Genomic DNA, 25729 nt, shown 5'->3' with positions numbered 1-25729 from the left:
CGCGTGCCGCTTGTCGCTTTGGTGATCAATCTCACGAAAGCAAGACACTCATTGCATCGCGTATGCGCGAACAACAAACCACGGCAACATGTTGCAAGCTATTGAGGAAATGGACCAGTTTGAGCGACGCAGAAGCGACAAAGCGACACGTGTTGCTTATCGTGTCGCTTAGATCTGTTGTTGTAATGTGCGGTTTATCGTGTCGCCTATCTGTTGTTCGCAAGCAACGCTTGCTAATAGACTGAAGGCACCATGTCGCTTGTCACTTAGTTGGGAACTCCCCCTGTAGCGCGTCGCTTCGGTCTCAGCACCCTTCCTTTAAGGAGCTTTCCGACCGAAGTAACAAGTAGCACGCGAATACGCCATATGAACGTGTCGTTTGCTGTTTGGACCCTCATGTGCAATGAATGCTATTTTACAGTCTGGAAGTGTGTGTCACTAGTGTGACAGTGTGAACATCCCGTGTCGCTTGTCCCATTGGTTTGAAAGTTGCCTTACAATCATGTCGATGGCACTAAGAAAGTTTTGTGGGGTTCCCCTTGTCGTTTCATGCAATCATCATTATCATCATCGCCGCGATTAGTTTAAAGCGGAAGAAAAGAGACAGTAAATATCCAAAATACAAATGCTTCAGTGTGTATATATTTAAAAGAAATAATGATGATGATGGTAATAATAATGAACCTAATTCATACACAAAAATTTAGTTGCCAAGAGCATTCCACCCGTATTTTTCTCCCGTATTATTAACGAAAGTATGGCGATAACAGGACGTGGTCGACTGTCTAGAATGTTCGTTAATATCTTCGCGACCACTGTACCAAACATCATAGCAATTATCACATTCATAGAAATGCTTCATGTAAAAGAATCAGACGTTGCAGCGAAAACTCCATTTACTTCCATTATAAGCAGTCGAACACCAAGCACCGGGGTCAACACCAGGGCCTCTAGCGGATCATTTTCGAGTGGAACCAGCCACAGAGCGCAAAACCATGCCGTTTTCCACACTACGTTATTCTAGGCGCTGTAGTTTACATTCAGCAGTAGTACGAAACAGCAACGTGTTGTCATGGCTGCTATGGAGGAGAAACGTTTAAATTACGCGATATTTTTAAATATTGCGAATGCGATGTGAATTCCAGGAACTCTAACGAATGTGAAGCTGTGCTGAGAACGAAGCATTTAATTATGATAGGCAAAAATAACAGGGAAAACGCAGACGAAACTAATGTACAAGGGTTGATCAAATGAAAAGGTACAAAACGACACTGTCGGTGTAAATGAATACTTTATTCAAAGTATCCTCCATAGGCCTGAGCACATTGATCCCATTGATGAACGAGCCGAATGATTCCTTTTTCCCCAGAATTCCTTTGGCCGTGACGCGACTTCACAGCGTCCTTGAGTTCATCGTCCGAGGTCAAGCACTTTCCTTTGAGATGCTTTTTCAGGGGACCAAACACATGGAAGTCACAGGGGGATAAGTCCGGACTGTAGGGCGGATGGTCTAGCTGCTCCCACTTGAACCTGGCCAGTTCCGCGTGTGTGACCCTGGAGACGTGTGGACGTGCGTTATCATGGAGCAGAACAACACCCTCCGTGAGCAGCCCCGGTCGTTCGTCTTCCCCGTAAACGTTCACCATCCGGCGATGAATATCGGCCGGTTTAAGACCTTCCGCTGTCAGAAAACGGATAACGCCTCGCTGCTCCTCAACAGTCGAATTTGCCAATGTTAACGCCATCCTGTCCGAACACGCACTGCCGCGTCACTTGGACGGCGCTCTGTATCGAAGCCTCTGCTCTCTCCTGCGCATGCGCGTTCCCCTGCATGCTCCGATGCCGCGTGGCGACTCCAATCGCACCCCTACATATCACGCTACGTTCTCCCATCGCGGCATCGGTAGTATATAAACGATTCCGTTGTTACGACGTTTCGTACCTTTTCATTTGATCAACCCTTGTATACGCACTGGTTCTTCAAAGCAGTGCTGTATCATCTGCACCTCATGTCGTAACTGGGATTCTCGGAAATTATTTGAAAATAAAGAAATTGAAATTGACCTATACTTGAAAAGCACGCAGGAGAAAATTGCGAACATGTCGTTGCAGTTCTTTCTCGATAATATTCACGATTTCATGACCAGGCTATCCTCACTAAAAAAGGACATAGGACTGAATGAAACAGCAACATTGGCATGTCCATTTTCATTTTCTGGTTACATTTGATATTAATACATTCTCAAACTATTTTAATCTTCTCTCTTAATTGACTTGCACCTGTTCCAAATTTCACACATACATAATACATGAATGCATTGGGTAAGACGCTTCAGGACTTTTCGAAAAAGAAAAAAAGTTTTATTTATAAAGTACAATTTAAAACTTTACTTTCATGGCAATCTCTCGAAAAATAAAGTGAATAGACTCGTGCATTCTTTCGTAATTTCCTTGCCGACTTACAGTGTTATTCCCCATGCCAATCTTCTGTTAATCAATTACGTTTCCCCTGATTTATTTCCAAATTTCATTTTGTTGATTCCACGGGGTGGAAATACATGAAAACTTTTCATTTGTTCTGACTGTCAGGTTGTTGGCTACGCTGTCTGGCCGATAACTCTTCCATGTGTAGGTGTTTCCCTGGGTACAGCGCCTTGAATAACGTAGTGTGGAAAACGACCCAAGAAACTGGTTCCCCAAGACGATGACAAGTAGATGGCAGTGCGATCGACCCAGGTGCTAATTTTGTTATGAAAGTAATGCGGCTTTGTTAGTTTTTGGAATATATTATATAGATTTGTTTGTCTTGAAAGGCGATACGTGAATTGATGGAAACAGTTATATTTGTGGAGTGATTTGCAGTCACGAAATGGCAATTATTTGGAAAGAAAAGTAAAATAAAATTAATAAATAAATAGCATGCGTAACACAAGAAGAAACATCGCAAAGTGATTCCGGACGTCAGGTGTTGGATTGTGTACTAGAGTTTATTTTTCTATGTTATTAGAATATAAATAGTATCCTGAGAGATATTTCATACCGAGGCGACAAACCACAAGTGTCGCTTGGAAGCGAGCAGTCGGTAATCATCCAATGCAGCCTTTCGAACCGTAGGGACACAAGCTCTGACTGCACCGTTTCCTCAAGGAGATTTTACACCAAAGCGACACGCGACAAACGATACGAGGATTTCACACCAAAGCGACACGGTCTTTCGGTCCAAGGCAACTTTCACACCGAAGCGACACATGTTGCTTGGAAACAAGCCAATCAAGAGCAACATTTCACATCGTAGCGGCATGACGGGCAGCACAGGCCAGCGTTCGGTTGGTGAAATCCTCAAGCGATAAGTGTCGCGTGCCGCTTGTCGCTTTGGTGCGCAATCTCACTAAAGCAAGACACTCATTGCATCGCGTATGTGCGAACAACAAACAACGGCAACATGTTGCAAGCTATTGAGGAAATGGACCAGTTTGAGCGACGCAGAAGCGACAAAGCGACACGTGTTGCTTATCGTGTCGCCTAGATCTGTTGTTGTAATGTGCGGTTTATCGTGTCGCCTATCTGTTGTTCGCAAGCAACGCTTGCTAATAGACTGAAGGCACCATGTCGCTTGTCACTTAGTTGGGAACTCCCCCTGTAGCGCGTCGCTTCGGTCTCAGCACCCTTCCTTTAAGGAGCTTTCCGACCGAAGTAACAAGTAGCACGCGAATACGCCATATGAACGTGTCGTTTGCTGTTTGGACCCTCATGTGCAATGAATGCTATTTTACAGTCTGGAAGTGTGTGTCACTAGTGTGACAGTGTGAACATCCCGTGTCGCTTGTCCCATTGGTTTGAAAGTTGCCTTACAATCATGTCGATGGCACTAAGAAAGTTTTGTGGGGTTCTCCTTGTCGTTTCATGCAATCATCATTATCATCATCGCCGCGATTAGTTTAAAGCGGAAGAAAAGAGACAGTAAATATCAAAAATACAAATGCTTCAGTATGTATATATTTAAAAGAAATGATGATGATAATAATAACGAACCTAATTCATACACAAAAACTTAGTTGCCAAGAGCATTCCACCCGTATTTTTTTCTCCCGTATTATTAACGAAAGTATGACGATAAGAGGACGTGGTCGACTGTCTAGAATGTTAGTTAATATCTTCGCGACCACTGTACCAAATATCATAGCAATTATCACATTCATAGAAATGCTTCATGTAAAAGAATCAGACGTTGCAGCGAAAACTCCATTTACTTCCATTATAAGCAGTCGAACACCAAGCACCGGGGTCAACACCAGCGCCTCTAGCCACTCGAAAATGATCCGCTAGAGGCGCTGGTGTTGACCCCGGTGCTTGGTGTTCGACTGCTTATAATGGAAGTAAATGGAGTTTTCGCTGCAACGTCTGATTCTTTTACATGAAGCATTTCTATGAATGTGATAATTGCTATGATATTTGGTACAGTGGTCGCGAAGCATGCCGTTTTCCACACGACGTTATTCTAGGCGCTGTACCCTGGGTTCTCTCGTTGGGTCTCCCTTATCGTAGTACAACACATCGTTGTGTTCAGATAATAATAATAATAAATTTTCTTCCATTAACATAAATACACTGCAAATTTATTATTTATGTTAAAAAACTAAACCTAGCTAGCCTAACGTAACAACGTGGGCATTTAGTCTAAAAATAAAATAAGTGTCCAGTGATGTCAGAACGAGAGCGAAATTACAGGAGTGTTGTGCAATAAGGGAGAACCTCTGTATAATCTGTGCACTGTATGGTGTCGTTCGTCTGTCAAGTCTGATATAGTATACGGACTGTATTGTGGGATTTGTCTTTGTAAATAATTTATGTAAAACATATGAAAAAGTCTACAAAATTTGGAGCAAAACTTAAGGAGTAGTATGGATAGGTTTATTGTGCAGCATTTTCCGAACTGGATTGTATGATATTTAAAGTCGGCAGCTGTTTCTCCTCAAGAAGGTTGACCTCGTTCATTTTTTACATTTGACGAAAAAGAAAGTGAAATCTAAGGTAACATATCGTCCACTGAAAATGTAAATTTTGTGTGTCCAATTTTTCATTTTTCCAGGAGAGCCCTTTAAAGTTTGACATGATATATTTGGTGGACCTTTGTCACCATTAAGTTGAGAGTTTATATCATTTGATATATTGAAGCCCCTCTAAAAAGAAGTTATTGTTCGGTTAGGTATTTATGCTGTATTTAATAATTGAAACTTAAGATAGAAGAATTGTACACAACCCTAGCTATGATTTGAGAGTGCCATTTGCATTCTGGAAACCGACAAGGGGATGAAACAATTTCATTGTAAATTAAGTAGGAAAGTAAAATAAATTTTTACAGTTCAGATTATTTTATGATTTTTTTTTCAAATTCTCCTAGCAGGAAGATTAATTATCGTAGAATTTTGGCAAATCGTTGTCACACGAAATTTGAACTTTCCTTAACGTAATGAGCACTGTTTGGATTTCGAAAAAAAAATATTTGTGTTGAAAAAAACGGAACGAGTTTACAATACCGGACCACTCTCCAATTTCTATGAAATGTCGCCTACTCACTAATTGTGAACTCCTAAACACGAATCTGCATGTAATAATTGGCGGTCAAGTATGGAAATCGAGAAAAAAACGAAATAAACTAGGTTTTCTTAACGTAACGTAACCCTACCATAAGAACAATAGCTCCACGGAAGACACCATTTTCCCAACATGAAGAAATCAACAGGCAAGACAAGGTATAGTTCTCGTAGCTAAAATATTAAATTTTCTTTGTATTTATGCTAATGGAACCTAACCTAACCTCGTAGGCATTCCTCGTCTTACGTCAGCAAGATTGTTGTGCATAAAGGAAGACCATTAACGAATTGCGAAAGAAAGATGGTTCCGAATTGCTGTGTAGGGACAATCAGCGTGGTAAATCGCAAGGTTATTTTACAATGTCTAGACGTAAATGTACAATTTTAACAAGCGACCGCCAAATATGAACTACAGTTACGTCATCAGGACACCGAAATTAGTAAATAGGCGAAATTTTATAGAAATTGGAGAGTGGTCCGGTGTTGTAAACTCATGCCAAAAAAACAACTTAAAAATTACCTTACGCAAACGTGTACGCTTGCCATGGACAATATATGGTAAAATTTTCGTATCCCCAAAACGTATTTCTTCAATTTTACAGGAGAAAGTACTTACCGAAATGGGTTTATTTATACTTTAGGAAGGTCTTGGAAGTTTGCTTTCAACTCGTTGAAATTTTTTTGCCGATAAATCATGTAATTTTCGACATTAATGTCGCTCCGATGCACGAAAGCTGTTCCCTTGATGTCCGTCTACTACGTGAACCAAATATTTGCGAGCGTTTCATGACGTAACAACCGGTCAGTGTTTCCAAATGCGCGGTTTTGTAGCTGTGTAACAGTTCTAGAACGTAAATAAACGTGAGTTACTGTTCATCATTTCTGATTACGAACTTGCGACAACATGACGTGCACAGGATCAGTGGCGTGCTCAATGTGAGGTTGATGAGGGTGATAACCCCCCCCCCCCTTTTGCCCAGTATCTCTAAGGCTATTTATGAATGGTTTGTGGGGCTAACCGTGAATGGTTCGTGGGGCTATCCGTGAATGGTTCGTGGGGCTATCCGTCAATGGTTCGTGGAGCTATTTATGAATGGTTTGTGGGGCTATCCGTGAATGGTTCGTGGGGCTATTTATGAATGGTTAGTGGGGCTACATATGAATGGTTCGTGGGGCTATCCGTGAATGGTTCGTGGGGCTATCCGTGAATGGTTCGTAAAAAATTTCTAATTTTGAAAAACAAATTTAACTATGTTTCCTAACCTAACAGAACCTAACCTAACCTTGCCGTGCATGGTTGGTGGGGCTATTTATGAATGGTTCGTGGGGCTATCCGTGAATGGTTCATGGGGCTATTTATGAATGGTTTGTGGGGCTATCCGTGAATGGTTCGTGGGGCTATTTATGAATGGTTCGTGGGGATATCCGTGAATGGTTCGTGGGGCTATCCGTGAATGGTTTGTGGGGCTATTTATGAATGGTTCGTGGGGTTTTCGAACCCGAAAAAAAAATTAATTTTGAAAAACAAATTTAACTATGTTTCCTAACCTAACAGAACTTAACCTAACCTTGCCGTGCATGGTTCGTGGGTCTATCCGTGCATGGTTCGTGGAGTTTTCGAACCTGGAATAAAATACAAAATCAGTAACACGAAAGTAGGTATTTTTCTATGAAGGAGGTTGCAACACTGCATAACCACTGATCATGGACTACGCTAGTCAAGATTTCTTCGCCATATCGCGTGCAACGCAAGCGAAAGCGAACAAAATAAAAATACTCGATATTTCGAAAATTGAGATTATTTGCGTGCAAAAAACGAAACGAAAATAAGGGAATTAGAGACGTTTGGTGGTTACCGAAATTTTAATCAATATATTTTCCGGGTAGAATTTTGTTATCCGCAAAACTTATTTCTTCAATTTTACAGGAGAAAGTACGGTACTAATCTGATATTCCCAGGCCAGATTTCTTCATTTTTACAGAAGAAACTACTTACGGTAATAAGTTCCTGTAGCATTGTCTAACATCTGGAAGGTGTTTTGTGTGATGTAAAGGATTTCTTCAACTTTAAAAGTTTGGGGCTCATTTGGCGGCAGGTGACTCCGGCGAATTTCTAACGTGCCTTTAACAGGGACTCTATAGATAAAGCCGGGGAGCCGTAGCGGAGCGGAGGTGGGCCCACGTTAGCAGTTGGGGGCGGTAGGTCAATTACCCCAGGGGCGGAACCTGGAATCGGTGGGAAATTTGGACTCAAAAATTTGAAACAAATAATTTTTTAGTTTAAATTTCCCACCGATTCCGGTACGAAAAATGTGAATACACCTTAAAGAATGTTCCCCGAAGCAGATAGGTAAGTACAAATGTCAAAAATTGACAAAACAAAGAAGTTATAGGTGTCCGGGGGTTATCAGATTTTTACCGAAAGTACTTACCGAACTGACTTTCCGTATACTTTTAAAAGGTCGTGGAAGTGTTTTGCCGGTAAATTTGTCGTATCGGACAAACGGCTGAAATTTGCTAGCTCATTTAATTTGAATATTTGTACTTACGTATTCTGCATTGCTAAAGGTGGCATTTCGCTTATTTCACGGGAAATAAGCTCTATTTGCGACATATCGAGTAAGTTTTCTTCATTTCTTTTTGCCTTTGGTAACATGCAAAATGGCGGTCACAGTTTCACTACCGTACTCGGCATGCAGTGTTTCCACCCCACTGCACCCAAAAATACCTACGTAGCCCCATAAACCATTGATGCATAGCCCCATGAACCATTCATACATAGCCCCAGGAACCATTTCCGGTAAGGTTAGGTTAGGTAGGGTCACGTATAGGTTACAATAGTTAAAAATTGGTTTTAAAAAGAATATGCGTAGCCCCATACACCATTCTTGCATAGCCCCATGAACCATTGACACACAGCCCAACGAACCATTGACACATACATTCTTCAGTTACAAGAACGCGTGTTTGGAAACATTGACTGGGATTACATCATCACACACAGGCTACATCCACCTGGAAGTAAATGGATGCAAGAGCTTTTGTGCATCTGTCACACATTTATATCGAAAAATAGATGATTTACCGGCAAAATTCAATGAACGATGCGAGAAAACACTTCCCCGTACTTCCACAAGTATAAAGAAACTGCATTCGGTAAGTAATTTCTCCTGTAAATTTGAAGAAATCAGTTTGTCCGATACGAGAAATTTACCGCTTTTTCCCCTCGCTTAATTTATTTCGCCGGTAAATCATGTATTTTTGAAGATTAATGTCTCTCCAATGCATGAAAGCTCTTGCCTCTATGTCCTTCCACTACGTGAACCAAATGTTGTGTGTGTTCGATGATGTAACCCGCGGTCAGTGTTTCCAACCACACCGTTGTTTTGCAAGAACATGACAATTTTGAAGATGACAATTTTAACTATGTTTGCCAAACCTAACCTAACCTTGCCATGCATGGTTCTTGGGGTTTTCGAACCCGGAAAAAATACAAAGTCAGTAAAATGAAAGTAGGTATTTTTCGGTGAAGAATGTTGGAAACACGCACTGATCATAGACAATGCTAGTCACGATTTGCCCACCATATTGTGTGTAACGCAACCGAAAAACCAACGAACGAAATTAAAATTATTGTCGTTAAAAAAACTAAATCCCACCTTCAAGAATCCTTCGCAATGCAGAATACGTAAGTACCAATGTGAAAAAGAAGAAAATAAAGGAATTTCAGATGTTTGGCGGATACTGAAATTTTAATATTTTCCGTTAACAAGCGACTGTAAGTATCGTAGACTAGTGCGAATTAATGTAGATAAAGCTTAGTAGAATGCATTTAGGGACTTTCTTTTAATGCTAAGAGAACCAAACCTGACCTGCCTAACCTAACCTAACCATGAAAGCATATATTGAACAAATCTTAAGTAATCGCTAAAACTCCACAGTATGCATTAACAGATGTAGGGTGGAGGCACTAGTTATGGCCATCTTAAGGAAAATGTACAATAGTATACAACTTTTAACATGATAATAATTTTACTGATGGCTTACAAAAATTATGATCACTGGTACGAGTCTGTACATGATGACTAAGTATTAACAAATACAAACAAGTTAGTCACATAAAAGTTTTAAGAATATTAACCAAATGTGACACTATTCTTCAGTTATGGCCACTTAAATTCACTTATGGCCACCTTGTCTATGAACAAATAATGAATTAGTACAGGCGAAACACAATTTGTTAAAGGTAAATAACATAGTGTAAATGTAATTGAACAACATAAGTTAACATTTCCAGACTTCTCAGGTCACTCCGTAGTAAACTAAACAACAAAATGTCGGTTCCAAAAATAAAAATAATAAGAAAAAAGTTTTCACACATTAGATAGTAGCTTCATATCACAAGGAAATTATATGTCTAATGCAAGTTCACTGGCAATAATGTTATACAGAAAATTACTTTTTTTTCCAGTGTGTTAACAGGACCAGGAAATTTTGTTATCAAGTGTCACCCTTCTTGCATTAGGATAGGCTCCGGCAGTTTTCCCATAATGTCATTCATATTTATTGTTGAAATATCATTTTCTACATAATCAAAGCAATCATTTTCTGCAGTGGCCATAATCAAAGAATCTTTACAAACCTGCATCTAGTATGGCCATGTGGTCTACACATACTGTTTTCTGGTTATTTCTATTTAAATCCTGCAATTCTAACATTTAAACTTACCTCTCAACAAATTATATGTTCCTGATATATATAACAAATGTGGAAAACATTATTGTAGCTCTCTCTTTTCTTAGGAAAATGCATAAGAAATGCTACTGTAACAAGCAGCTTCTTCCTTACAACAAGCTTACTTCCTACAGGAAGTACAAAGAGGAAACATGGATATCCAATTGGAAAGCTTATTTTACACTGATTTATGTAAGCTGTTCTCTGATTGGCTTTAGATCACCTGGTTAGCTACCAATTAAATATAAACAGCAAAGAGGACATAAGAGGGGTAGCGGCCAAAACTAATGCCTCCACCCTAATTAAAATCAAACAATGCAAAAATTGCATTCGTAGCATGATGCTATCTGAATAAAACAAAAGGAACTTGGGCCATATAAATAATTCATATTTTGGAAAATCAATGAACTACTTTGATTCCACTATTATTCAAAACTTTTGTCTGTTAACATCAAAAGTATGACCCGAAGACCACTACTACTGCTAAGCAGCTCCCACAAGTGACTGAGGTTATAATGCAAGTGGTTTATCTCATACTCGGATGGCGCTTTTGGTTAGTTAGGAAATTGTCGAAAGGCCAATGAAGGCTGTTGCAGTTTGCATTCTCGTGGCTTCTTTCAAATTCTGTACATGGACCAAAGAGACTCAATGTGTCAATATTGGTTGTATGAAGGCATCAGACAATGTCAGACATGAAACAATTACATCCTAGATAGACCACAGCCAAAATATCTCTATTTGTATTCTCAATAGACGAAATAGAAAATGTTGCTGACTAGTAAATTATCATGTTTCTTTTTTTTGTAACCGAAATAAAGTAGGAAAATCACATAACTAGGAAACTGACTTCCTAGTTTTTTTTTAAGAATAGAAATCTGTATTATTATTATTAATTGTCGGTGTTATTTTTCCAGAAATTCGTGTATTCTAAAAGAAAAAAACTAATTGTATTCAGTATCAAATAAAAAAAGGTAAAGTGCTTTACACAATGCCATGAAGGTGTATAGGCAGTGTGGAGTCAGCACCATGCCCCTGGCTGCCTTTACCCCCCAGAGTTTCCTCCAGGTTCCCACTTTATACGACGCTGGGTGGGTGCCAGAGTCGCTTGAACAGGTGGAAAAAAATCCTGGTTCTCCCCTGCTGGGTCTCTTGCATGGTAGTCAGGTGCCCTAACAACTGAGCTACCGTGGCTCAGTATTAAATATATATTATATAATATAGTATTCAGTATCAAATGCTAGTTTTAAATTCGTAACTGATTCTTAGCCTTTTGGGCCACGGTTCTGATTATGTAACGATTTTTCCAAGTTAATCCTAGAATACAAGACCTTGTGTGAGAAACGTAAACAAAACCCTCTTAAATTTCACAAGTCAGTTTTATATTTTTTAGAATATACTTAATTATTAATCTTTTTTTAGTTTTTGGTGCTATTAGTTTACATTCTTATCATTTTAAAAATATATGTTTTTATAGTTTTTAAGGCCATTTTTTAGAAAAAAAAATTAAAATAGGATTTTTTATTTATTTTTTAAAGAAAGAGACACATTTTTTACTTGTTTGATAGTTAGTTAAATGTTGTAAAACACATATAATATCATACTAATCCAAAACCAGTTTTACAAGTAGAAAATCAGTTAAAAGTATAGTGCTACCCTGTGCTTTGCACCATACCATGGAGGCGTATAGGAGGTGTGGAGTTAACACTTTCTTGATCACGACCAAAGGTGGGGGTGATGTGGTCACCACAACCCTGGCTGCCTTTACCCCCCCCCCCCCCAGAGTTTCCTCCAGATACCCATTTTATGGGATGCTGGGTGAGTGTTGGAGCCACTTGAACAGGTAGATAGAATCCCGGTTATCTCCTGCCAGGGATCGAACCCTTGTCTCTTACATGGTAGTCAGACACAGTTAGGTGTGATACATTTGGAGGAAAAAGCTGGAGAAGAAACGTTCACAGATGGTTAGTTTTAGAAACTTCCCTTTCTTGAATTAAGATAAAATATGGATCTATATCTATTGGATTTGTGTGATTATCATCAGTCTGGACAGCAACATGTGCATCAGCAATGGGTGGGATTGCTGGGCACTGTTGCATCGGGTTGGATGGCAAAGTATAGATCTGTGATGGGAGGAATGTCAGCTGCAGGCAGCTTCACTTGACACTATCTTCCTTTTTAGGGGGGAGGGGGGTAGCGAATCACTTTCAGACTCGCTGTTGGATTTTTCTGCATAATCACAGTCAGCATCTGTTTTGTCATTGTATTTAATGATGTTTTCTTCAATACAATCAAGTTGCTCATTACTTTCTTCATTACTTCTTGTCACATCAGTATGGTTCTTCTAGTCATTTTCTAATTATAGCATTTTGTCGTTCTTCATCTTTATCTGTCCCAGGCTCGATACTGCACGGAGACACTTACTGGTTAGGATTCCGCTTTATACTTTAGGTCCAGTCCAGAGTAACATTTCTGTGCATAAAGTGGACTTAGAAACTAACTTATTTTTATATCTGCCATGATTTTCTATTATCTTCCTTTCAGCAAACACACAAAAATATTATTTAGAACAAAAACATGCAAAAAATGTAAGTTCACATCTCACGATAGAAACTTATGTTGTCACGAAACACTTGTAGAAATTAGGTGCACATGAACAGGGTAGACAATTGTCCAACTGTTACAAACCTCATGTTGGAAAACTAGGGCAGGGGATGTGTGATTCACTCTGGAAAACTACATTTCCTGCATTGTTTTGTAAAATTTATGAAATTTTTGTGATCTATTATTAAACAGGAGATTGAAGAATGCTTGCTGGAAATAAATTTGGAAGGTCTTATTGATAGTTTTGGAGATGCAGAAAGTATTAATTTGTGAGGAATTGTATTGGTTAGTGGCGGCTCATGGTGAATCAAACTGGAGGAGTGATATTGTGTCGACTAAACTGTAATTTTAGATAATGAATTTCTAATTCATTTAACAGCCAACATTATAAGAAATTGTGATATTCCTTTTTATCGAATAGCACCTAATATTTACAGTAATACAAAGATTATGAAAGATGGAAGAAGAAATATGATGCTAGCAGATTTAGACGTAGTGTTGCCTAACTTAGCAGATGGAAAGAAATACAGAAGGGAAGTTGCCAGACAACTTTGCCCCATTTTCAGGAATTTTAATCTAAACATGTACTAGATCTACATGATATAAATAGAAAGTAAAAAGAATCTGTAGCTGACCTCTGTGACAGAGTGGTTAGCACAGTACATTATGACACCAGGTGTCACAGGTTTAAAATCCAGCCTGTAAGTGAGAGTTCTTTCTGAGTGTCCATTCATCTTGATCTTTGCAAATATCCAAAAGCGGCAGAAACAAGAAGTAAAATAAATTCAATCAATCAATCATTCTCATCATCACGATTAGCCAAAATTGGTAGAAAAGTGACGCTAATAACCAGGGCCGTATCAAGGTTGGTGGAGGCCCCTGGGCAAAATGTTCAGTGGGGGCCCCCATTTTTTTTTTTTTTTTTTTTTTTTTTTTTTTTTTTTTTTTTTTTTTTACTAGTAGCTTTTTTTTTATCAACATGTTAACCACCAATTTTGAGCAGTTGAAATGGTAGACCTGATTTTAGAATCAGTATTCATTCACAATCGAACATATCGCAGATAGGTTTGAGGGAGAATAGTGCAGTAAAATAAAGCTATAGCAGCAGTAAAATTCTGCATCTAAATGTGGCTCTTTGTCGTTCGTGTGCTTCAAGCCAACTCTTCCTTTCGAGCCCTTATACTCATATCTACTGAGCAATAGGTACATCCAAAATTGTAATACTGATCTCTTTCCTAGAACTTCCCCATAAAACACTTTAAAATAGTCTCAAAATTTCTTACCGAACTACTAGAGCAAGAGGTATCAATGTTTACACAAAATTTCCATGCACCATTTCAACATATACCCTGAAGCTAAGTGAATATCAAGTAAAATGTTCACACGTCGCCACTGACAATCCACGACAATTCAACAGCAAGGGAACTAAGATGCAATAACCAAAATATTTAATTGATAGAGTAGCAGTATGTTTCATTATTGTTAGGAACTGGAACAGCATTGCCAACTTTTTACAGTTATTCGTTATTCAACATCACTGTTCTAAATATTGAAGTTAATCGCGATGATGAGAATGAAAAGATGATAAAGCGCTGCTTAAAGTTAGGTGTCCCGTAGTTCACTGATACACCGAGAGAGACCTCTAGTATCTCCACAATTTTTTCCCCTAGAAAAACTCATAGTTCTAATACGATGTTATTTACGAAAGATAGATATGTATTTTGTACGATTATTTATTATCTTAATCATATCTGAGAATTGATTGTTTGAATAAGTTTGCCTTATTTCCACATCAGAGCCAAATCATTCCATGGTATAAAGTATACTGAGCTTCAGATATCTACAAACAGATCGACTGACAGCTGTGTTACAATTGGAACCAGAAGAGTGTAGAGATACGACAATATTGAAGTTTTTTTTTACTTTTAAAATACAACTTCTTATGTAATTTTTCACAAGCATAGCCAGCTGGTTAAAATATTTTTTGGTGGAGGCCCTTCACAGCTTTCTTTTGGTGGGGACCCCTGGGCAATTGCCCCAGTTGCCCATAGGTTAATCCGGCCCTGCTAATAACGAAAATCAAACAAGAGTCCATATTTTTTCACTTACCGATAATTTATTTTTCCCTCATTGGAAATTACGTTATTTATTGCTCTACACTTATGTTATAAGAGAATATGATTATGGAATACAGATTTTTTTTTATGATAAGGTCCTTGGCAGCTCTTCATTCATGACAGTTTTTTGGAAAAAGAGTCCAGATTTTGCTAGGGGATTGGGTTTGGGACAATGAAACAGTCGTCCTTCTATGTGTGTTATTCTCCCCATCTGCCTTGCCTGGCCTCGATAGAGAATGCTGGCAGTCAAAGAGTATATGCTCGTAAAGTACATGTGTGGTGAGAGTGTGGCACCCTGCCAATTTCTCTCACTGTAAAAGCCAAGTTTCATATTTTTGCACAGTGGCCTTCAAACTTTACAACTGTCATGGAAGGAAAGAAAACAAAAACAAGAACCGAGTAACCAATGATCTGTAAGCAATGAAATATTTGCAATTCAGACAATGTGAAAACTACATGTAGATGTTAGTGTAATGTTTATTTACTTGTGGTTACACAACAGTGCAGCCAGCACCTGTATTGTCCTTATGAGCGGCTCCTTTGATATTGATTATAAGTCACTGCTGTTTGAAGCATCCTTGTCACATGAAAAAATTAATTGTATACATGTGCAAGATGTAAACAATTGGAACTGTTACCTTACAATGTTAAGACCTAACCTTACCCACATAAACATATAGGAGCGGGTTATCAGAAAAAAATGATTGATGTGATTATAGAAATGTATAGAATTCGCATCGTGTAGAAAACACTTGTGTATCATGATAATGTCGGAATGACACAGTTGGAACCTTGGCTACTTTTCATGCTCTGGATGAGAGAAATTCTGTATATGGTGGGTATAAAAGGTATTCGTAATATAACTAGAATTATTTATTTGGCAACCTGATAGTAAACACTGCATTATTCCTAGTCAAATTTGATGAAACATGCATCCTAGAACCTAGTTGCTGCCCACCCAATTGGTGTAATATGCTGAAAATTTACATTTGTCATAAGAAATAAACAAACTTCCTACAAAACAAACAATAAAATAAGGTTTTGCACCCCTAAGTTCTCACATGTCAATTCATACTATTCATGGAAGGAAATACATTTCAAATGTACTTTTAACGCATTAACTGCCATATGTATGGAATTGGAATTTCATAGTCCCAACTCCGTCTTACAGAACCGCATGTGTGATTTTGCATACAGAAACAATATCTATTGTTGATGATGAAATGAATGTACATGGAACTTTATACATATGTGTAGAAGCAAACATTTAATTTAGATGATGTGTGTGTGGAAATTTATACACACCACAAAAACAGAATATCCAGCTAACAACAGGCACAAACCAAAATTATTACTGTCATACATTGGTTTCAGACACAACAGAGAGAAAGCCCAAGATGTTAAACTACTGAGTTTTTAAGCTCAATAAATTTGATATTTGATTTTCAAGCAAGTTTGTTTTGATTGTGGTTGCTTTACTTTTATTTCCAGAATCCAGTGAAATCATATATTGTTCAAGTTGTTGGAAGTTATGAAAGTGGAGGTTCATCCACTGACCAAAAATCCTACAGCAGCATGGAGGGAATTGGCTAGAACCCAGAAAGTGTTCCGACTTCAAGTGAAACCACCAACAACTCCTGTAGGACAAGACAAGGTATATAAGATAAATTTTCAATAATGTAGACTAGATGGTGAATTCATGAGATGTTACGTTATGCAGTGCATTCAGTCAGTAGGCTTGCCAACCCTCTGGGAGTCTCCTGGAATCGACCTCTCTCTCCTGGTCTCCCAGACAAACTTTGTTATCTCCCGGAGTAATGAGATTTACTATTGTGTTTATTTTCTTTTGGTATACAATTGTTTAAGTAAGTGGGAGGAGGGAGAATACAAAGTTTAAACACATTGTTGGGTTAAAGCATAGTCGCAAAGTCACAGAAAATGAAAGTAGGGGCATTGTTTCATCAAAATCTCGAGACTTCTTTATTTCTCCCAACCAGTATTGCTTCATAGCAATTCCATACATATGTCTCGAGACATAATGAAAGCATTACTGTACGTTCAATGCCACGTGGAAAAATTCTTCTTATTGGTTACAGAAAAAGAGTGAGTTTGAAGCAGAATGTAGACACTGTCACCAAGTATTTCCGTAAAGCTAGAAAGTATTGGTGCAGTAAGTGTACATGCAAATTCTGTTAAGCACTAACGTTTAGGAAAACAAGGACAAAATGCTGTTTTCATGCTCTTTTTTAGGAACAAAACACAGATAACAGCTGATATTCAGGACATTAGTTCTGCAAAATGTTATTTTTTTTTCTTTAAAGTTGGCAAAGTCTGTCTGTCAGTCACTGTATATTTGATAGATTCTCATATATCATATTTATGCTTGGTATTATAATGTCCACTAATAGCCCAGTCAAATTAGACAAAAAGATGGCAATCAAGGGAAAAAAATCCAAGAGTTTTGAAAATTGGTATGGTTGTTCGTTGGTACCTGCAGTACAACATACTAAAAGTCCTGGAGGGTGGGGGCGAGCAGGGGTGGGGAGCTGTTTAAAGTTGACTTTTCCTCGTTTTTTTGCTTATATCTCCGTAACTATCAACCCTACGGAAAATTTATCCATATACAAAATTCAAGTAGACAAAATTTCCTACAAAAAAGGTCCTATTCATTTTTCTTGTAGGAGGGATACTTTCAAAGTTGTAGGATAGACAAAACATGAGCATTTAAAAAAAAGCCTTTATTGGCACTTCATAAGTAAATTTACAGAAAATGTGTACTTGAATGAAAGTATGACAATTACCGAGCACCATATTTATATTATACATTAACTTTAAGTAAAATCAAATTGTTTTTGTGGAAACTCATTGGTCTGGGTCTTCGGCTACATCTTCATTGAACTCTTCTTCTTCTGGTGGAGGGCCATTCGTGCAGCTTCCCTCACAATTGCCACAGACTGAAGTGCTTGTTATCCCAGCCTTAGGACATCCGCATCGTACCCCCCACCACCGGCTGTACATTTGCAAAACATGGTTTTCATGATTGAGTCAGGAGCTGCAGGATCATTGGTCATGATAGTTTCAAGGGGTCCATCCACGCCTCGTTTCCATCCCCAGGCCTCAGGTGTCAGCTGGTTGCCCAACCATATTTGCACTTGCAGAAAGACTCTACATGCTGTTGGGCAGAGCCTCTTGTTGGTGGCAAAGACACAAGGTCTGGCTTCAGCTTGTTAGCAGATCTTAAGAAAGTGGAGTGCCTGTGGTTGATCAAGTCTGTTTGACGAGCATTGTACATTTTTAGAAACATCCGCTCACCCCCTTATGAAACCGCCTCAGGTGTTTATGTGTGGTTGTAAAAAACATCTCCAATGGCTATGAGGCTTCCATCTTTCTCAAACAATTTAACAATCATTGCTTTACCTTTTCTGTAGATGGATGAGGTGGTGTCTTACCCAATGAACCCATGAATGAAGAGAATGCTTTTGGCAAATCCCAGCTTCTGTAACTCCAAGGAGAAATATGTTGTAGTCTCCACTTTCCCTCTTTCTGGTTTAACGAAGAGTATATTACTTTGTGGTGGAGCTAATGCAATCAATAAGACACCAACAAATCAATGTCTTCACCTATTATTGCTACCTTGTCCTCAGATGATGCTTTGTCAAGTCCACATCGCACAATGGTAGTATCAGCATCCCCCTCAGCTGTTTTGTTTCAATATCCTCCCTATTTAATTTCTGAGACAACATATTAATGAACTTAGTCTTGTTTCTCTCATTAGCGAGGAAGTGTTCTTGCTGACTGTTCACCGTCATATCTTCGCTGAAATCAATGTCAACTGAGGTCTTTGTCGTACCTGTACGTTTTTGCTCAGCACGTTTTGTGCTGTTCATGTTATCTGTGTATCCATCAAACACAACAGTACACTGATTACTGTAGTGTGTTTTAATATAAGCCACATACTGGCTGAATATGAAGGAGAAAGTGGAGCCTGCATTCCACTTAACGCGATGAAGGAGAAAGCCACCATCAATCATATTTACGCTGAGCTTGAGATCTGCCGCTATCTCATCAACAGGGAAAACATCATACAACACAGACTTCTTTGTCTTTCTCATGCCACATTCGTTGAACAGAGCTAGTGGAAAAGGTGCCAACTCGTACTCTAGAAGGTTCTGCAGATCGGTCTCACTCTTCTTGGAAATTGCTATTCTTTGGAATATCAGGAGAGGGTCCACCACCTCGACTACGTTTTGAATAGTGACGGTGCTGCCCATGGAGGCCAAGGATATTACTTTATCCTTTCAAGCCTGTTTCATTTCTCCAAAATTTTGCCCTATCATCTTTGCCTTCGTCACCTTTCCTACTTCCAGGGCTTGGTGGCAAATCACGTTGCTCTTTCCAACAATACCAGTTGCAAGGGATACCAGTGAAGGAAGTTGTGGAAACGGGGGATGCTGAGTGAACCAATCAAACAGCTTCTTCCTGTCTTCTGCATTTTTAGTTTGCCGTGATGTATGATAGTCTACATGCTGCTCCCCTGTTGAGAACTGCAGGCCAGCAAAATCCTCCAATGCCGAGCAGATTGTGATGGATACGGATGCCCCACCAACCCACTTTGCCAGCACAGAATCAGTGATCTCTCTGCCACTTGTCAGCCCTCCATGGGTCTTCATGCCATGCTTTATTGTCATATCAGACTAGTTTTATGACCCAGGAGAATCTGATCTAGCTACAGTGAAGTAACTGCTGTGGGCAAATTCTTGGACATGAGAGGGGTGAGCAGTCGGAAGAGTGCACATATCTTGCAGATATAAATGGGCACATTTGGAATACTGCAAGTGGCCACTTGCATGGAAAAAAGGGATCATTTGCTGGACAGAGCAGAGATGCGACTCCCAATCACCAGAGCGTTCTGCTTGAATAAACTGTTTGATGAGAGAGACCATGTGAAAATATTGAACCCATAGTGCAGCAGTGGGACCATTACTTTTTAAGGAGTTCACCTCATGCATTTTTTCTTGGAGACGGGCCAGTACAGCGTTTTGCTTCATTTCATCTAAGGTCAGGGTCTTGCTTTTGAACTGCGACAACAATTTGATTATTTCATTCTTCTCTTCATCTGAGACGTCGATACTGTTAAGAATAATTTCGGCACATGTCCTCGTACAGCTCTGCTGAAGGCATGGCCAGTCAGCTTTTATCAACTGAATTAGCGGCAAACACAGTGGTCAAAACTTCTTAAGACCGCTACCAGCCATTATGTGACCAATACATCCCAAAAACGACATACCTTATGAGTAGGTGAAATCTGCCTAATCTTACAACGACTGACCTCAGCAAAGGGTCGTTTTGACATGAAGACACAATTTCTTGGCCTTTTATATACAGTGGCTGGTCAAAAGTCATGTAAGACTTTTTTTTTTTTAAGTAAGACTATAATTAAACATGTTTAAATCGTTCATTAGAGTAAAGAAATACATATCTGCCTTACAAATAGCGAATTTCGAATTTCTTATTATTTATAAAATAGAGGGGAAGGGAGTGAGGTTTGTAATATAAAAAAAACACTTTTACTCTCAAATATACCTTTTCTCTTTGTGGTTTAATTTTTTAATGTTTTTGTGTGTGTGTGTGTATATATATATATTAAAAAAAACAATATTACCCACCCCCTCCTTTAAACAGTCATCTTTAAACAGCTCCCCCATCCCCCACTCTCCCCCCACCCTCCAGGACTTTTAGTATGTTGTACTGTAGATGGCTGGGGATTCGGGTGCAGAATGTTTGCTTCCTAGTGTACTTCTCGTCCGGTTTCCTCCGTCTCCTGGAATGCTCCGACTTGCAGAGGAGAATTCCACAGGAAATGGAGGTTGCAAAGTACAGCGGAACTGGCTACTATTTAAGCGAAGGGTGTCTTGTCACCAGGCACTTATTTCAGTTGTAATCAGTTGGTGGATCATTGATAGTAGCAGCCAGTGCCGCCGCCAGGAAGCAGAGGTAAGTGCTGGCGCATCCCTCAGCCACCTACCCTTCTCCTCCTACTCTTATTTTGTTAGCTCAGTAAACGGTAAAACACCATCTGACCTTATCTCATTTCTCCCGAAATAAGTGCTCTATCAATATGGTAGACGATTTAAGATACCAATGAACAACCGTACCAATTTTCAAAACTTGGATTTTTCCCTCGATATGTCTAATTTGACTGGGCTATAATAACACTATTGGAGTGTGTGATGTGGGTAGTCAGTCAGAAGAGAGTGCTGGCAACTTCAGCCTTAATTTTGTTGTTGTTGGATTGTTGTCATAGTTGCAGAACTGTGAAGGATACAGAAATTTTATTGAAGAAAATTCTGAAAATAAGTTTGATGTCACACAGATGAAGCTTAGTTCTGTTTGTCTAGATACATAATACATTAGTTCCCAGAATACATAACTGTAGTTGTTTGCAGTTGTCCTACAGTTGTATTGAATCAATATTGTTGCGTGTTTGCAAATGAAATCTAACAGTAACCATTTCTGTTTATACTTTTGGCAAGTTGTATTAACTTTTCCACATCAGTGATGATATAAGTTTTCCAGTGGCGTGGTGTGACTTTTTCAAAAGTGTTACCGGCCATCAGACGTTATCATCTCCACCCTACCGCCCCCCCAAAAAAACGCCTTTGATCTGGATTTTTTTTTTTTTGCATTTTTTTTATGCAATCCACTCAATGATTTATTTAGCCACAATCACTCCTAGAAAGAACTACCACTCATGAGAGAGTTACCGCGAAAATCCAGTGAATAGTAGTCGAGCCTTGTCAACCATCTCTGTTTCTTTGCAAAAAGGTGGAAAGGGGAAGAAGAACCACACATTCAGGTCAGTTTGACGTTTCTGCGTTGAGCAGACGACAGAATTCCCCTCCTCCAGGAGGAAGTCCAGATGTACGTTCTACTGTTGCCAACTTAGTTTTTTGGAGCAAGGTTTGTCCAAATCACGAATTACATCAAGTACTTCCCTTTTCGTCTATTACTAAACGGTCTCAGTTGTAGTTAAATCCAGCTTTGGCTTTCCAGTCTAGCTCTTGTTACTTCAGAGAAATAGTATCCCCGTTTTAGGCGGGATTTAGCTCTTTTCTGGAAATCCAATGTGACAACACTTGCTGATCCGGTAGGGCGCTGCAGCAACAGGGCCCCTAAACAGGCATAACAATAACCCCCTAGCACACTTGCCTTCAAGTCTTTCCCAGCTGTTCCCTTGCATTGGCTGTTCCCATTCCTCTTGTTGCCTCTTGAGGGAAGCGGAACGGCCTGTCTCTTCACTTTTGTCGGCTGCAGAAAAAATGTCCTCTGCAATATACACTCAACTGCAACGCTGTCGGTTAACTTATTTAACAATGTTGTTATTTTATTGAGGAAAAAACTTTTTAATTTCTTTACATTTTGCTGTTACCTGCGGTAACACCAGTTACATGCATGCCACGCCTCTGAAGTGATCTGTGTCCTTGCATTGCAGGTTCGCTTTGTATGTATGAGTGACACCCATTCCTTGACCACACAGCTAAAGTTTGATATCCCAGAAGGAGATGTATTTGTTCATGCTGGAGATTTCACAAGATGTGGAAGCCTGGAGGATGTTACTGAATTCAATGCCTGGTTAGGTACGTGCGTGGACGTTCTTTTACGGCAGTGTACTTCATATAAAAGTAAAATACGGTGCAACCTCAATTTTACGTTCATGCATTCAGTTTTGATGGTCCCAACATAGCAAAGTGTTATAAAATATTCCCCGATTTTACATTTTCCACATTTTAAGTTTTTTAAGCTTGGTTCCCTGAAAAAGTAAAATCGAGGTTCCACTGCATTTCTATATTTTAAGTCAACTTGATGCAGTTGTTCTCAACAATAAAATAGATTAATGAAACAAGATTTGTCTATTTTGAAACAAGAATCTGCATTATGCCTTGTTCATGAAAATACATTATTATTAACTGTATTTATAAACAGCACATTTGGGTTCGATACTTGGTGGAGGCACATAGTGGTTCGGATCCCACTTTAATCCAGTCCCGATTAGCCTATCTGTGCAACATCATATCTATCAATCAATCAGTAAACAGCACATTGATTATTTTAGTAACTTGTAACATTTCACAGATTTATGTTGTGAATTACATAGTGAATATCTTATCTTATTTTGACCAAAATGAAAAGTTTACAAATAATCAACTGAGCAATTACTTCGAGTTGAGAACAATGCATATGTACATAATCACTCTTAGGAAGCTAACAGTTTAAATATAACTAAACTACTTTATAAGTTGCTTTAATCTAGATAAGTTATAACTCCTGTAACATGTTTCATGTATTAACTACAAGCTGGTTGAAAATATAGATTTAAAAAATTCAAAGCAATCCAAAATATCCTTCTGTCTAAAACCATAAGTAGAACTATTAAGTTTGTTACTCATTACTGAATGAAACTAATCAAGTTATAGTTGTGATTACTTGAAAAAAGTGGCTTAGTGACCGAGCAGTTAGTGTAATGGTGATAGTCCATATGTCCACTTTATGCTTAGATAGGCTAACCAGGATTCAATTCCTGGTGGGAGCCTGAACAATGTGGGTGTTGATAAGAGCATTGTGAGGGCAATTGGGAAATTAGTTGCAGAACAATCAAACAAGCATCACCCAATGAAATACTTCTTTACATGGCTTGGCAACCTGTTTGGTGTCCCCTATGAAGGATTGGTAACACTGTCACTTTGTAACCAAGGGATCCCAGGTTGCAGGCACATTGTGCAGTGTTATATTCCCACTTTAAATTGTAGGTACAGTCATGCTTAGCCCATCTGAGCATAATGTGGACTTGAAACTAACTTTTTCCTTGTCAAAGGCATGTTGTGCCGTGAAGCATTTTTTGTGATGACAAATGAAGAATGCAGGGTCCTTACCTGAAAATCCTGGAGAAAAGTCATGAAAATCAGCTTAGGGTGTGATAGACCAGAGAATTTGTAAAAACATACAAAAGCCTAGAAACGTTATGTGACATTTTGGAAACTGAAAACACATTTAAACTTTCTCTCAACTGCTTTTTTTTGGTGGTGTGGATGATATGTCATATGAAATTTCCTTTTATTTTATTTTTCATAATTTATTTTCAACAGTGTTGAATAACATTGATTCTTCTAATTAACATGCAAAGTTTAGGACTTAACACTTATTGATTAGTATCTTAAATCAATATAGAGTGGTCTGGAAAGTTATTTTGAAGTACTGTGGAAAGTCAGGCAACTTTGTTTTGCAAAATAAGTCAGAATCCTTCAGGAGCCTTCACTGAAATTAACTGTAAATGTATTTAACATAGCCTAACTTATGCAGTGTTTGTTGCTATCTATTTCAGGAAGACTGCCTCACAAACACAAAGTTGTGATTGCAGGGAATCATGAGTTGAGTTTTGACGCAACCTTCTCCAGTGACTTCAGTGTTCAGAATAACAAAGTTACCCACACAGGGAATAGCCTGATTGATGAAATCCCAGATTTGGGCATTCCACGGGAAGAACTGTCACAGGCTGTGAAGGCTAGAAATATTAAAGACCATTTGACCAATTGTGTTTACTTGGAGGATTCCGAGATTACTCTCTGCGGAGTTAAAATTTATGGTACACCCTGGTAAGTATTGAAAAAGTTGTACTTTTTTCTTCAGTGTACATGGTGTGAGATGTTATGCTCAAGCTTCTGCTGGTATCCTGCTATTATTTTATTATTTTGAGCAGGGAAGGAAAAGTCTTGTACAAAAAAGGAACAATTTGCATTGTATAGGTTTTTACATATTCAAAACCAAATATTTTATAGTACATTGTGTTCATACATGTTGCCAAATATAGCAAAAAATTTAATATGAGGTTGTTGGTATTTCAGCGTAGATATGTCAATATTATTTGGTGCTAGAAATATATCTAGTAGTCTATAACATCCATCTCAAACCATCTGCATAATCATAGTTAAAATTTACTTAAATTTTTAAAAAAATCTGTATTGCCTGTGGAATAACATTTTGATCACCTAGTCTGTCAATTTTGGATAACTCCGACACAATTCACATCATTCTTACCTTTCACTATAAATTGTATCTGGGTCAATCCATATGAAGTGGTACAACATGGTTGCTTGACCATTTTTAAAAAAAGTTTATTTTCTGTGTGGTGTGAGCTTCATATGTTGACAGTTCAGAACCACTTATTTTATTTTTACTATCAACAATGTGAAGATGGCGGGCATTTTTTTTATCATGGCGCACGTCATTTTCTCCATTTGTAAGCATCAGCGGCAATGTTTTTATCTCATCTCTGGTAAGTCCTACGACAATGAGACAAAATCTGTGATGTTAATCACATTATATGCTACAATTATATTTGTGTGTAATTTTCTAAATATTATTCCTTCATAATAAATTTTAAGGTCAAAATTGTGTATTTTAATCGCTCAAAATGACATTTTTGAATATTTTTTCTAGGGGGAAGGCAGTTTGTTTGACACTTGATTTTTTTTGTGCAAGTGCCTGTGTACCAATAGTGTGTGTCAAAATTATTTGAAGCTTGAGACTTTAATTCTTTTTTTTCTACAGCGTCAAATTCAGGGTTAAATATCTCTGGTGGGCAGTTGTTTAAAAATCTGAAATTTGTGCACAATACAGTACTCCATG

At 38.6% G+C, this 25729-nt stretch overlaps 1 protein-coding gene across 2 annotated transcripts in view; it reads left to right on the top strand.

Annotated features, from left to right (window-relative positions):
• Positions 1 to 4789: 4789 nt before the first annotated feature.
• LOC145990934 (metallophosphoesterase domain-containing protein 1-like) overlaps positions 4790 to 25729 on the top strand; it is a 33949-nt gene continuing 13009 nt past the window's right edge. The window contains exons 1-4 of one of the 2 annotated variants that reach the window (XM_083126476.1): positions 4790 to 5031; positions 16538 to 16700; positions 22539 to 22683; positions 24426 to 24696. In XM_083126476.1, the coding sequence (XP_082982602.1) occupies positions 16578 to 16700; positions 22539 to 22683; positions 24426 to 24696 (539 nt within the window). In that variant the 5' untranslated portion in view covers positions 4790 to 5031; positions 16538 to 16577. Of the gene's footprint in view, positions 5032 to 11589; positions 11699 to 16537; positions 16701 to 22538; positions 22684 to 24425; positions 24697 to 25729 lie in introns of those variants that run through there. The other variant, XM_083126477.1, reaches the window with a different exon arrangement.

The sequence above is a fragment of the Lepisma saccharinum genome, chromosome 8 (assembly GCF_977018435.1).
Source record: "Lepisma saccharinum chromosome 8, izLepSacc3.1, whole genome shotgun sequence".
Lineage (NCBI taxonomy): Eukaryota > Metazoa > Arthropoda > Insecta > Zygentoma > Lepismatidae > Lepisma > Lepisma saccharinum.
The sequence above is the reverse complement of the archived record's forward strand: the minus strand, read 5'-3'. Positions and strand labels throughout refer to the sequence as shown.